Source organism: Schistosoma haematobium, chromosome 2 (assembly GCF_000699445.3).
Source record: "Schistosoma haematobium chromosome 2, whole genome shotgun sequence".
Lineage (NCBI taxonomy): Eukaryota > Metazoa > Platyhelminthes > Trematoda > Strigeidida > Schistosomatidae > Schistosoma > Schistosoma haematobium.
The window spans coordinates 10981161-10996007 of NC_067197.1; the positions used below are offsets into that span (position 1 = coordinate 10981161).

A 14847-nucleotide genomic window follows, 5' to 3' on the forward strand; every position below is an offset into this window, starting at 1 on the left:
AAAAGTTGTACACTTTTCAGAAATGCACCAGGATAGGTTATGTGATTAATAGACATAATGATGTATTAAGACAAACAAAAGTAGATAACTTGCTGAAATATCTAGATGGCAGGAACAGGTAGCCCAGATGCTCAAACAGGCCGCCTACATATGCCTTATTGAAATCTATGAATATCACATCAACAGGTAAACCGTAATATTTGGTTGATGTTCAATCTTATCACGTAATTAGTAAGTTGTTTAAACATGAATGTGCATTCCTAAGCCCATGTTACTCGGGAGTTGGCATATTGCACGATTCTACGTCTGAGCTTGATGACCACTTACGACTCGATCATCACGTTCCGCTTCGGAAGATAGATCGAAAGGTTTTGCAATAACACAGATACATCTGTAAACTGTCTGCTCTGGTTTCTGAATTTTCTAAAATTTTCCTTTATTGTTGCATCAATTTGTGTTTTATTGGTCTTCCGATTCCTGAGTTCCTGAATTATTATTATGATTACTCTTGTTATCGTGTACAACATAATTATTTTGATCCGTTCTGTTTCGCTTTACCTATGTTCTTCGGTTTTTTGCACACTTCTGTCTGCTCATATTACTGGCACTATTAATAAATTTTCTCTTTTCGCTTCCTCTGATCACGGTTTTCTATTCGCTCTTCGGCGTTTAGAATTTTGTTTCCCTAGTTATCTGTTAGCTTCTTGTCCCAGAAGCCCTAGTGTCTGAAGACAAACTTTCAATTCATAAGAGAGAAAAACCCATAAATGATTACCGAACTCACAAGATGAATAAATTCTATTAACTTATTCAAAATGGTTCAAGTGGTCTTGGATGGAATAGAAGAGGCATTCACTTAATGAGCTTCCATATATAGTAGCATTGGATCACTGATACTTGCGGGTAGGAACCAAGGTATATTATCGACAAAAGTGGAAAAGGTAAAAGCTGGTAAATTATAGTAAGATACTATCCTTAATCCTCAAGAATATGTCAAGTTTCTTTTTAAAAGAAGCCTGGGAAATCGTTTGGACTAGCAGCGAATTCCAGCATTTGACTACTCTTAAGGACTAAAAGTCATGTCTACAGTCTGTTCTGCTGAGTTGTGTCTCCAGTTTCTGGGTGTTACCCCTTAGGTTTGTGTTGAAACTAAGCTTAAGTTGGTGTTTAAGGGGATGTTCAGAAGTAATAGGGATTCTGTAAGTCATTAGAGTGTACCTCCAAGACGCCTGTAATGTTAAAGGTAAAGGGAAAACGTTCAGTAATTATAGGCATTCTTCATAAGGCTTGAGTTTGAGTCGCCGAACTGATTTCGTGGCTGGCAGTTGAACACGTTCCAGAGTGTCCTTATCCTTTTGGAGTGAGTGAGGATATACTATGGTTCCGTACTCTAGATGGGGACGAACAAAACTGTTGAAAATTGTGTGGAAAGTTTTTCAATCAAACTGGCCGAAAATAGGCTTCAGTGTTACCAGTCCAAGGTTTGCTCGAAAAGCATTTTTGCCGCAGTTGGCGTGAGATTTCAGATTGTAGGGCACCAGCACTCCTAAATCCTTTTCAACTTAGGGTACTTCTAGAGGAGAGTTGTCTAAGTTGTAACTGTAGTCTGCAACATGTCTCAGATAGACTAGTTTACACTTTAAAGTGGTAAAGACAAGTTCGTTGTCATCTGCAGAACTTTGGAGTCGAGTCGGATCCTTCTGAAGTCCCAGTTTATTCTCTTGGTTGCGCGTCTCCCACCAAAGTTTCACATGATATGCAAGAAGTAATAAGTCTGACGATACCTGTTGTTAAAGATCGTTTATATAAATCAAGGAAAGAACAGGTCTTAGTACTGAACCCTGAGAGACCTCATTAGGATATTCCAAAAACATGGAACGCTCCACGATTTTGCGTGTCATCCTTGCGCAGGAGCCAATAATCTTTTCTGTATCGTTCCGAGTTTAGTGTAGGTACCACCGAAGCGAATACTTGAATTAAGCCGAAAACCTCAAACTACACAGAATACACGAACCTAGATAAAAGACAATATATGGCACACCCCAACTTGTTGCAAATATATTGAGCATGGGTAACAAGTAGAAAATTGATGATAGAATCACAAGATACGAACTCAATTAACAACATCAGTTATCACTCAAACAATAATTACTTCAATTTACAATTCGATAGAATTTAAGTTTACTTAAAACTTGAGTAATTTTATTCATAACTAACTCTAATACAGCAGTCTGTCGATATCCATCATTTTTTAGTATTATCCTGTTTGTCTGAAGTCCATTAGTACAGATTGCAGATTATCAGAAAACGTTGGAGGGCTTTAAACACAATGAATTCGTCCTTTCCAGAGCAATTTACGGGTGTTTTTGACTTCACTACTTTAAATGGCATACAGAATTTTGTCTGTCAGGAGGTTTAGAAACTTTCATTATTTCCCTTTAGATTTTTACGACTAATAAATCACTGGTTGTTTCCGCCCCAACTGGTTCGGGAAAAACTGTAATTTTTGAGCTGGCGATTGTCAAGCAGTTGAATGATTACGGAACATCGTCTCAAAAAGATCCTTTCATCATAATTTACAGTAGGTCAAATAGTTGCAACCTACTGTCATTAGTCGCTCCAACTAAAGCTATTTGTTCCCAAACTTTCAGTGAATGGAATAGAAAATTTTCCAGGTTTTGCCTGAACTGTTTAACGTCAACCGGAGATTCGGAGTTTGTGGACATTCAGAACCTTGGTAGCCAGGTTTTACTCATAACAACACCGGTAGTGCTTCATTCTGCTTTTGACACAAAATACATATTTCAGGAAAAACTAAATTCGACAGTTAAAACTTTCAGAGACTTAGCTAGTATATGGAACAAGTTGAAGCTATGTTTTATTGACGAAGTGAGTAGTTCGTGTCGCAACACTTCCTCTTAGGTACATTTAATCGGAGAACATGACAGGGGATCAATACTGGAAGTGCTTATTACGAGAACTAAAATGTTAGCCAGACCTCGATTTATATGTGCTTCTGCTTCTTTATCAAATGTGCAAGATGTATGATGTATTTTGCATAATATGGTCATTTGCATTCCAGGTTGCTCAATGGTTATCAGTGACAGAAGGGTCTGTTTCTTTCTTTTCGTGAGTTTGAAGGATTGCTAATAATTTATAGATTCGGAGAAGAGTTCAGAATGTCACCACTCAGAAAAGTGGTACATGGATATATAAGACAGAAAAATCAGTCTATTTATCAATTTGAAGTAAATTTAAACTACAGACTTCCTCATCTTATAAGTACATATTCTAGCAACAAGCCAGTGCTGATTGTAAGCATTAAATTTTATGCAATCTATAATAAGTTTTGTACAACTAGAAGTGGTGCTGTTAGAACCGCGGCATACATTTTGAGACATATTCATCTTACAGTGAACTCTGAGGCTGCCAGAAACCGAAAATGTTATTCTCAACATACAAGGAATGTTCATTTAAAAGGTTAGAAAGTTTTGACATATTTCTGTGAATCAAAATACAATAGTCGTTCGCTTTTTAAGTCGGAATTCTCGTCCCACATGAGCTAAATAGTACTTTTTGAATATTTTCAAAACAGAAGTAAGTAGTATAGTGTTTGGACCGGTAGCATAGTGCTTAAACGTTGTGTTTCATAACCACTGAACTACGATTCAACAATGTCATGAAGTTTCATGAAATTATCATAGAATTGATACCGACAGACCAATATATAAACGTGTACATAACACAGTGAATACACCATAGATAAAGCATTTATACTGTGGTAGACCAGACAAATATGAACGTGAAAAAATGTTAACCAAGTTATTAAGAGTATATAATAATGTTAATTGTTACGAATACAACAGAAAAATTGAGACTTTACTTAAGTTCACCAAGTTGATGCGTATTCGGATTGGGTCTGGTACTGAAAATCTACAATTATAAATGTTCGGTAATTCCGCCCAGGTTGTTGGACTCTCCAGTAATGTAGAGCAATTTTAGGTATGATATATTCCAACCCGCAGTCTATAAATGCAGATAATGTTTGATTTGGAATGCAGTTAGCCCAATCACAGGTGGAGGTAGAGCAAGGTATGTGTGTCTGACAATGTATTTGTTAGCAAGCAACAGTATGTCACGCTATGTCAATAACACAACGGAAAGTGTGTTCAAGGTCATTCACTAAAACAACAGATACAGTCATTTAATGATAACTATACATACAGTGAAAGATTGACAAAATAAATACAAATAACATTAAAACCTTTACAAAATAAGCTTGTCAGTCATATGTCCACATAGCTCCCCCCCCAGAGTGTCCGGAGGTAACATTGTTTATAATAACAAAAAATTGTAAGAATATGATATATACATGTATACAAAAATAATGTTTACAGTTATAACCAACAAAGATGTGGAGATGTTTATAATATGTACGTTAGTGAGATATACCGTGTGTTATTGTGTGAGAATAGCGGTGATGTAGCATAGCATAACAAACACAAAAAAATCAAAACACTGTCATTTAATGTCCCGTTTTGCTAACAATGATAATAATGTGCAAAACTGTTAGTAAACCCACACAAAAAATTGAACTGTTTATTTTTGTGTACAACGAATAAACAATTAAATAGAGGTTACTTGTTTATCATTGTAATAAATTTTTTTAAAATGTGACAAAACGAAAAAATTTGAAAAAAATGTGATTGATTATGTACACTGTGAAAAGAAAAAAATATTTTTGGTGAAAGTAGTAGTGTAGGACATCGATAGATGTTTGCTTTGATTGTTTTTTTTATTCGACGAAATGGACATAACGCTTGGGTTTTTGTACGGCTCTCCCTGAACGTGTTAAACAAGTACTGTATTTTGGTCAAAAGTAAAATTTACGAAAACAGATTGCTAAGTATTTGGACGTTTGGTCCTACTCATGAAACTAGGTGATTTATCTATCACAATGTACATGAATACAGTTTGCAGATGAGGTAGAAAGTTTTATTTCACCTATAATCTGAGAAGTTAAAATGTGGCAAACTTAAGTTATCCTGTAATTATACTGTGAACCAAAGAGCTTGGCCAAATTTTACATAAGCAAATCCAACGTGATATTACAACCTCTTATTGCACACTAAGATAAAAAGCATACTTTTTGTGCTAATTTGAGCTAACGTCAGACATTTTATAAGAAATAAACATTGAGATCGCATATATAGATGATAATGACCACTACTGATGGAAAGCTGAGTTAATTTATCTTCAAATCCAAATATTCTATTAAATAAAGATTTTATAGTTTTGCTCGATAAATCGAATATGTCCGAGTCAACAAGGGATTTTCTAAGCTAGTTTAAATGTTTTTTCAAATGGATGCCTCAAGTATTATCTAGTTTAATCTTCCTGGTTATAAGGAAATAAGAGTTGTATTTCTGTAACCTCAAGTAAACTGAATTCCAATAGTACTATTTACCGTAAAATATTCATCTCAAAAAGTACACTTTTTGAAACAAAAAGTTTTTGAGGTGAAACTAAAGTTATGTCCCTCAAAGATTTGTGTGAGTAAGGCCATTAAATTCAAAAGGCATCCCTCAAAACCTGCTAGAAAAATTTGCAAGAACAAGATTGTTACTTTGACTGCATAGCGATGAATGTGGGATCGAAAGAAGCTAAATGAAGTGATTCGGCGGTTATCGAATACCTTACATGCAAATGCGCGCGACAAAATGTGTAGTACTTTTAGTTTTAGTTAGCATACTGGGAAAGATTTTCACTAGACAACTCTTCACGTTTTGTTGTATATTTTATTTGTCATAGAGAGTGAACTAGTATGTTAGGGAATCTGCAAGATACTTCATCCCAGAGTTATTTATGGAACAATATCAATGCTGCAAATGTCAAGTTTTCGGAGAGCTCATGCAACACTTTATTGAATTACACTGTAGTTCAGGATGTTATATTCACCATACAATGGTAATTAAAATAACCCAATATGTAACTGAGTAAAATTAAAGAGAATTCAGCAAAAAAGTTTCTTTTCGAAGAAATCATTTACTTAAGCTTTGCATTCGTATTTATGGTTGTATGGTAACTATATGTCTATAAAAGGATAGAAAAGATTGCATCACAAAGTGATTTGAGACTCCACTTATCAAATGAGATTAAGTACTAATTGGAGGGTTAGGGAAGAACAGAAGGATGAAAATAATCTACGGGTGGAAATTATGAAAGATAATTGTCCATCTGACAGATATAAAGAAAAACAAAAAACGTAATAAATGAATAATAATTATGAAAGATTGTTAATAGATAATAATAACCGATCACGGTTTAAAATTACAAAATACTGACCCAAAAAGTCGAAACGTACTACAAGAGGGAATTAGAGCCAACGTAGGATAAAGGGATAGATATATAGTTTCTGAACGCAAAGTTTGGGCTTGAAATGGTGGATTGCCAACACCTCAGCGGTGCAAAAGTTGTTGATTCGACCTCACTTTGATCCAGTTCCTTTGATTATGTAGATTACTTTCAAAGAAAAGTCCGGAGTGACATGTTCAGAGTTGATTAGATGCTCCTATATTGAACTGATAATCGTTTTGCACGTTTCCTTTAAAGGCCCCCTCCCCCAAATAATGTCCTGAGTTAAGTTTAGAAAATGATCCATTTGTACGGCCAATGCAAATCAATGTGGCCCAAAGTAGAAGTTTATCCTCAACACGTTTGTGAATCGTAAGCCGGCTTCGGAAGACGATGAGGAGCCTAGCTGTGTAAATTATTTTATTTAGGGATGCTGAAATACAGCCGTATCTCCTTTAAATTCAATACTCATAAAAAGTTTTCCTTTAAACTGTTGGTGCTTTTTCAGGATGCTGTGCAGGTGTTAAGTTTCTATCGACGAATTTAGACGGATAAACATTTCTGATGAGTATCTGTCATATTTGAAATCGCTCATTATCTTTTGTGTCATTGGAACACATTTACCTAATCCTTGAGAATGAAAAGCGAGTTAAGTTTCTTTTTCCGCTCAATGAGACTCAGCTATGGAAATTCATATTTTAACTATTCCATATAGGTTTTCTATATGCAGAACTCTATCACCATAGTTAACAACTTGAACAAACAGATGTGATGACCTGACCAGATGAATAGTAACTTATAGCTTGATTTTTCACTCGCTGATTCACAGTTACTATCTTACAGTTGGCTAATTTTGCATTAATTTACTAGCGTTAGTCTTCTGATATTTCTTAAAGTTTGAAATAATCTAGTAAAGTAGAGACATCTCCAGATTTACGTATTGCGCCGTCCTACAGTATGTGTGCAATTCGTTACTTCACTTGCAAGATTTGTAGACAGAAACTATGTCGTGACAACAACATTTAAGAGCCACACCGCCAAATCATTAACGTTCCTGCTATTTAATTGATTTATGGACAAGTGTTTAATTTTCCCCAATATATCGATATCATTTGCATTGAAAAGACCATTACATGTGATCATTGATTCCAGCTTGATTGTTTTTACCCCATAGCTTTCACTTTTAACATTCGGATTAACTTACACTTAAGTGGGATAACATTCTTTAGAATATATATATATATATATATATATATATATATATATAACGGCAGTTCTAAATCGTCTGTACTCACAGGTTTTTAAAAAATAAGTTCTAGGATGCATAGATAAAAATTACTGCTTTTCTTTCAAATTTTGAGAATTACGTTACATCGTTTTGTTCAGATTAAATCTGTTTTTTGTAGAAAAATTACTTTATTAGGGAAGTATTCACTTTTTCTTTTAGTAGTTTTACAGGTAAATCTAGCAAAAATGTTCAAAATTGTTATTTATTTTTGTTAGTATTATTGCACACTAGAGTAAATGAATTATTTATCAACTACTTTGATGTCTTATTGTTTCATATTAAAAGAAATATGTTACTGATTATAACTGAAATTTCTAGCAATGGCAACAATAATTAATAGAGTTGACAATATTTAATGAAGTTTAAACTCATAACAAATGTCCTTTGGTGTTGATGTCTACTGGTTAAATTTATGCTAAACTTTAAAGATTCAACTGTATGATAAAGATTTCTATCAACTAACCGATTTTGGAAGTAACTAATATCTTCTACTTTGTTTTCTGTTTAACATTCTATGGCATTATATTCAGATTTTCTATCAAATGGTGTCGCATATCATCATGCTGGAATGGATGTTGAAGACCGAAGACTTGTTGAAGATGCCTTTAGGTCAGGCTGCATCTCGGTCTTGGGTAATGTTTTCATGATTTCGCTTAAGTTTTTATCTTTCAAAAAGCCTGTACTTCTACTTTGGCAATGGGAGTTAATTTACCAGCTCACTTGGTTATTGTAAAGAACACAGAACAGGTGATTGACGGTGAAATGATCGGCTATAGTTCAACACAGTTATCACAGATGGTTGGAAGAGCAGGACGTCCACAGGTAAGAAAATAAATTGTATTTAGTATATTTGTTTGTAAATTTTTCATTTCTTAGGTTTTTAATAGACAAAGAAGACTATACACTAAAGTGCTTATAGATATAATAAATAATTCCCCTAAAATGTATACATCTTCTTTGATTTATTCAGGAAAGAATACTTCCTTAAAGGAAGACCTAGGTGGGAGGTTCGTAAATTTCATTTGACATTTACACTGACAGACGTTACCTGGTGACAAACCTCCTCAACATAATGAAGTAATGATAAACATCAAAGAAATCATCAAATGAATATTGCTGCATTACAGTGTGCTGTATCAACTAACTAAACTAACATGGAATTATAGTCTCACATAGTGGTTGGCTTTTAGCATTTTATTGTGTCGGTAACTTATAAAGTTTACTGTCATGTAAGGCTTTCTATTTATACTTTAAAATTTCCTACTCAAAAAACAAGATAACTTTAAGGCCAATATATCTTGCTCCATTTAATAAGTCAACTAAACTTAGAAATCACTATTCGTACAATTCTTGTTTACTATTGCTGGACTATCTAGCAATTAGCGCCATGATAATTCAGAATAAATATAGTTGTTTGGGGACATTATTAGCGAAATAAAGGTTTATTCAAGCAACGAGTCATTAACAGAACAAAGTGAGTTTTGCAAACCCCACTGGTAACCATCCGCAAATATCACAAAAGACGTACTCACACCGATGAAAAATTTCCTAAAATTCGATTACAAATTTCCTGAATACTGAGATACTTCTTTGTATATCATGAAACTACTGTACAAAGTTAGACTTCTATGTAACTAGTTTATGACGTTCGTTGACATAAACAACAGTTTCATTTGATTTTTTCTCATTGCAGTTTGACAATGAAGGAGTTGCAGTTATTATGACTACAGCTAATCTCAAAGTTTGTGTTGTTAGTCAGTCTAAATAACCGCGTTTTTAGGCCCATTATACAAAGCTGCTAAATGAATGTGATGTAATTAACAGTTGGTAAGTATGATTTATTCGATTACCTCTTTTCTTAATAAACTTGTTTCTTATAATTCATAATCATTGGATTCAGAATGGCATTAAAACTACATAAATTTAATCTTGAAAGGAGACTTTAGAGAGCATTGAACTATTAGTCAGTCAATATCTTTTGAGTAATTGATCACTATTAATATAGTAATTTGAAACGAACCAGCTTTCTTTATAACACTATGAAACGTACTTTTATTTTCCTTTACAGTTTAGAATCACATTTAACAGAACATTTACTGTGTGAAATTATTTTGAGGACGGTATATGACTTTGACAGCACTTTGAACTGGATTAAAAACACGTTTTTGTACGTCCGAATAACCAGATGTCCTCAGTTCTATGGTATGTTAATCTGTGAGTATGTAATATATAATGCAAATAAATGTTATATTTCTCAGTCGTAATCATCAATATTACTACACCAAAACTCTGAATGCACCAGTTTGCATTTTTGAATCAGTAAGAATAATGCTTCAAGATATAGTGAGGCGACGTAGAAGATTTAAGGTTAAGGAAATGAATATGAAAAGTGTTATGCTTTCCTTTGAAGCATTAGCCGTTAACGCAAACTCATATGAAAATAAAACGTTAATAGTTAAATCATTCAATTTATTGAATGCCACTCATTTTCCATAAAAGATTTAAACTTAAGTAAAATAGACTGCCGTTTCGTCCTGGTGTAAAACTCCATAATAGTTCACATCTACGTTCTCGCACACAGGAATCGAACCCAGGACCTTCGATTTCGTGAGCGAACGCCTAATCTCTAGAACTCTGAGGTGGCAACAAATGGTGTTTATGTATAACATCGATCAAACATATTATCTCGCCCAACCCTTTATCCATTGCCTACAGTGGATAACTGTCTCATACCCTACACGGATTGGACTCCAGTGATCGCGGCTTATCACTAGGACTCCAGGAGTTACATCTTGAAGCTAGTCACTAGCGAGAACATCATTATTATCAGTATGGGGGTCTATGGAGATTCTAGCATTTTCATAGTTGAACTCCTGAGTCGATCTAAGCTAGACCACCAGTGAAAATTTGGAAGGGCTGAACGGCCATTTCATCCTATTATGGGGTCCCTATTACTTATAACAATCATGTTCTCGCTAGTGACTAGCTTCAAGATGTAACTCCTGGAGTCCTAGTGATAAGCCGCGATCACTGGAGTCCAATCCGTGTAGGGTATGAGACAGTTATCCACTGTAGGCAATGGATAAAGGGTTGGGCGAGATAATATGTTTGATCGATGTTATACATAAACACCATTTGTTGCCACCTCAGAGTTCTAGAGATTAGGCGTTCGCTCACGAAATCGAAGGTCCTGGGTTCGATTCCTGTGTGCGAGAAAGTAGATGTGCACTACTATAGGATCCTATACTAGGACGAAACGGCCGCTCAGTACTTCCAGGTTGTTGTTGGCGATACAGCTTAGTTTGACTCGTGTTTTGAACTTCGAAGGTATTACAATCTCTATAAAACCCTCATACTAATTAAATAAAATGCTTGATGCTATTTGCTGAAAATCTGAATCGACAACACGAAGAAAACGCATGATTTTTCACCAGTACGGACCGATATATTACAAATGCAGAAAAAATGAATTATTTGCATTTCTTTAAAATGCTGTTTTTGTTCAAGTTCCTTCATTTATTAACACATGTGAGCTTAACTATCCCTTTTCAATGTTCGATAAAAGTGCAACATCTAGGATTTTTAAGCATTTCTCTGTTCATTTGTTTAGTGAGTAATATACATAAGAACATGATTTTCACTTAGAATTACGTTTCAGTCATCTAAAGCCATTTACATATGTCTTCCATTAGTACACTACTGTAAGACATCTCAACTTGCCAGTTGACAAAGTAAATAAAGTGAAAGCTAGAGCTCAAAGTAAATTCGTCAGTGAAAACTGTTCTCCTGCTTTCGACATTCACCACTAAGCCAAAGGGAAAATGATGGAAATGTTTGATACTGTATACAGGTTGAAAACTGCGAAGCGGATGTGCTACAAATCCATGAACATGTGTCCGTTATCGGTAACGTCCTAAATATGTAGATCAAAATAAATGGGGTGACGTTAAACTGAACATCAAAAAATTAGAAGCATAAATACAGACTAATACGAAACTGCAGTAAAATGTAAAATACTACTGCTCAGTTTTAATGTACTTTGAAGCTAATTTATATGTAAGTTAATGATCATATTGGTTTTATACTCTCATAGCTCTCCTTAGTTAATATGGATAATCATTTTACAAAATCATATAAGCTTTAATTATATTACACTTATTCTGTATTGGCTTTTCCTGTACGATGAATCTTAATATGAATTTCGATTTAAAAAGTAATGATAAGATCAATACAGAAAATAACTCAGAGAATAACTTAGATGTAAATGAAAGATCAACGTTAAAGTAGAAAGATAAAATGATGAGAAGTTAATGAATGTTAAAAACAACCTATAATGAAGATTATAAATTATACTATCTAGATTCTCAAAAAAGCGAATTCTAGCATCTGGAAAATACTTTTTATAAATAAAAATGACAAAGTTGAATGATAAATATTGTTTCCTATGATTAACAATTCCAAAGTTATCCTCTTTCTCCCTAAAACCATCATTAAAAGATTGTGCTATTATGTGCCACAGCAAAGAATTCTAGTGGTTTATAACGCACGACATGTAAAAAATTTACATTCATAATGTATTTGATTTAAGATTTTTTGGGACTTTTTGAAAATAATTTCTGGGGTATTCATTCTTGAATTTTATGAACTAATAAAACATGTCACCAACAAATCATTGTATGATGTAATAAGTAACAATGAAATACTTATCAATGTACAATGGTTCTAAGCACTTGATAAACATGATTGAGGAATTTCATTTTCAACCGTTTTCAACCGAATAATAAATTTACCATATCACACTTGTTATCTCTTATATTTTAGGCTTACCAGAAAACTGTGACAATATATATATTGATCAATTTGTTCAGGGTAATATTAAAGATTTCATTTTATTTAATTGTTTCTATTAGATCTTTGTATTAAAGAAATTGAACATTTACAAAACTTAAAATTAATAAACTATAATTCAGAAAATAATCAAATTAATCCCACTGGTAATATTTTCATTTTAATAATTTATAATATAAATTTAGATTTAAGTGAAATAATTTTTAAAAATAATCTGCAATTAGATACATTTTTGAAAATGTTTCAGTTATCTGGTGAAGAATCCGTTGAAGATCTGGTAAATTTATCTTTGTTTTCTATATCATGTCAGCTTGTTATTGTTTCAAGTTATTATATTGTTAACATCTAAATAAAATATTCATCTATTTACTATTAAAATAAATATAGTCTGAAGGTCTATGATATATATACATTGAAGCTTTATTGATTCTGTCTGTTCTACTTTCTTAAGAAATTCAGATGTAAATGTCATAGTATAACCATTACATCTTGTAAACCTGTTCATATGACAAGTACAAAATACCAACAATTACTAATATACTTATGAACAAAATAACTTAATACTGAAGATTTATTTATTTCACAAAAGCAGACTCCTATTCAAACTATCGCTAACCAAACAACCCATCGATAACATGGTCACTCCGTTCCACAAGATCGAACTTTTCCTGAAAACGGTTGAAATGGTCTTGAAACAATAATTAATGAATATTTATAATCTATCTTAAGGGATATCATAAATTTGAAAAAAAAAATAGTAAAGTCCTCATACTCTTGATAATTTTATTTTAATTGTTAGGATATTCTACAGCATTTTCATTTTGTATGGATGTCACATTATCGAAATCGAGCAAAAAAAATGGTAGTCTGTTATGCTATTGATACTGGATTCGGTTCTAATAGAATAAATTCTTGGATTGCAATGTTTTATTATGTTATATTTTAAGAACTAAGTTAACTCTTCCCAAGACTTTATTGATTTGTTCCCACTAAACAATTTACGAGACTCATCTGACAATAAGTTAACCATATTCTTCAAAACTTAAACTAGTATTTAACTTTAGTGAAGGAAAAATACCATGCCAGATTTATCATTAAAATTGTAACTAACAGTAAATTGTCGTTAAAAATTTGAATTCCACGATAAATATTTGTCTGGATTAACTAAAAGGAATGAGATCACTCAGAATCTGTTATTCAGGTTCTTCATAAACACTTTAGCTATAGCAAGATTTTTTTGACTTACTAAAAATTTGTAAACGAGTTTAAAGGAGATGGTGTTAATTCGTTAAGACAAAATCTTGGTATAGAGAGTTTTTCAAACTCAAAGTCACTAGTTTAGGTTACGTCCTCTATTTGATCAAGGCAGAATACGTTATAGAACTAACGGTACTCAAATGTGTAGAAACCCACAGTCACAAATCAGAAGACGGAAGAAGAAGGTGAAGTGATTGTCAGGTAAAAACCTAAAATGTACGGAAAAATATAGGTATCTCTAGTTATGAGAATTAACTATAACACGATTATAATTCAGCGAATCCTCAAGGAGGTAAGTTGTGCTATCTTCCAATCGTAGCATGCCACGTTGACATTCCAGAGGGCTCTAACAGCTTCTGGTTGGATGGGATTTCTTCAGCTCTTTTAGAACCACTAGAGGCTTCCTCGAGCTTTCTGAAAAAGTTCCAACACTTTAAGATATGGTCGTAATTTGTATTTGCTAACAGTAAGGTTGCTGTCATCTTCCGCATATTCTTAACTGTTACATTAGCCTCATGGTTGATGTATTTCAAGCACTCAACTTCTATCCTGTTAAGTACCTAATCCAACAGTTATTTCGACAAGATGAAGTTAAGCAGATCAGGAATATTACAATATCTGCCTTACTAGTAAACTCACTGATCACTAATGGATGACGGCTTATTAGATTTCAGCACAAATAAAAAGAACAAGCCTACTATTTTGTAACTGAAGCTTTTCATGGTTATTCGTTTCTGTGCATTGAGTTTAGGTATTTGTAGCCTTTTCATGTAATGTAACTGTCAGATTTCGGTAACATGACAGGTTTGAGGATATTGTCATGGATGTTTTTAAGCGTAATTCACCTGTGGTATTAAAGTCAAGTATTTAATGACAGGAATATGAGAACTTGTTTAAAGAAAATGAATAGGCTGAGGAAGAAATCGATCCTTGTGAATTATAATGAGTCATTTGTATCTTAGGGAAAACATTGGAATGAATGACTACTTCAAGTGATCTCTCAGTAACAGGAGAAAAATCAAGAAATTTGTAGAATTTTCGTTTAATCATTTAGGAAACAATCGATCTATTCATTAACGTCCCTATGTAATAAAAATCAG

The 14847-nt window shown here is 33.3% G+C and overlaps 1 protein-coding gene across 1 annotated transcript in view; it reads left to right on the top strand.

Annotated features, from left to right (window-relative positions):
• Positions 1–14847, top strand: part of MS3_00010745 (uncharacterized protein) — a gene marked incomplete at both ends in the record, with an annotated part of 34703 nt that overhangs the window by 3527 nt on the left and 16329 nt on the right. Inside the window, 7 exons of the mRNA XM_051219141.1 lie at positions 2443–2766; positions 3348–3480; positions 8173–8274; positions 8319–8464; positions 9336–9396; positions 9716–9844; positions 12676–12767. Coding sequence (XP_051067466.1) covers positions 2443–2766; positions 3348–3480; positions 8173–8274; positions 8319–8464; positions 9336–9396; positions 9716–9844; positions 12676–12767 — 987 coding nt within the window. The remainder of the gene's footprint in view (positions 1–2442; positions 2767–3347; positions 3481–8172; positions 8275–8318; positions 8465–9335; positions 9397–9715; positions 9845–12675; positions 12768–14847) is intronic.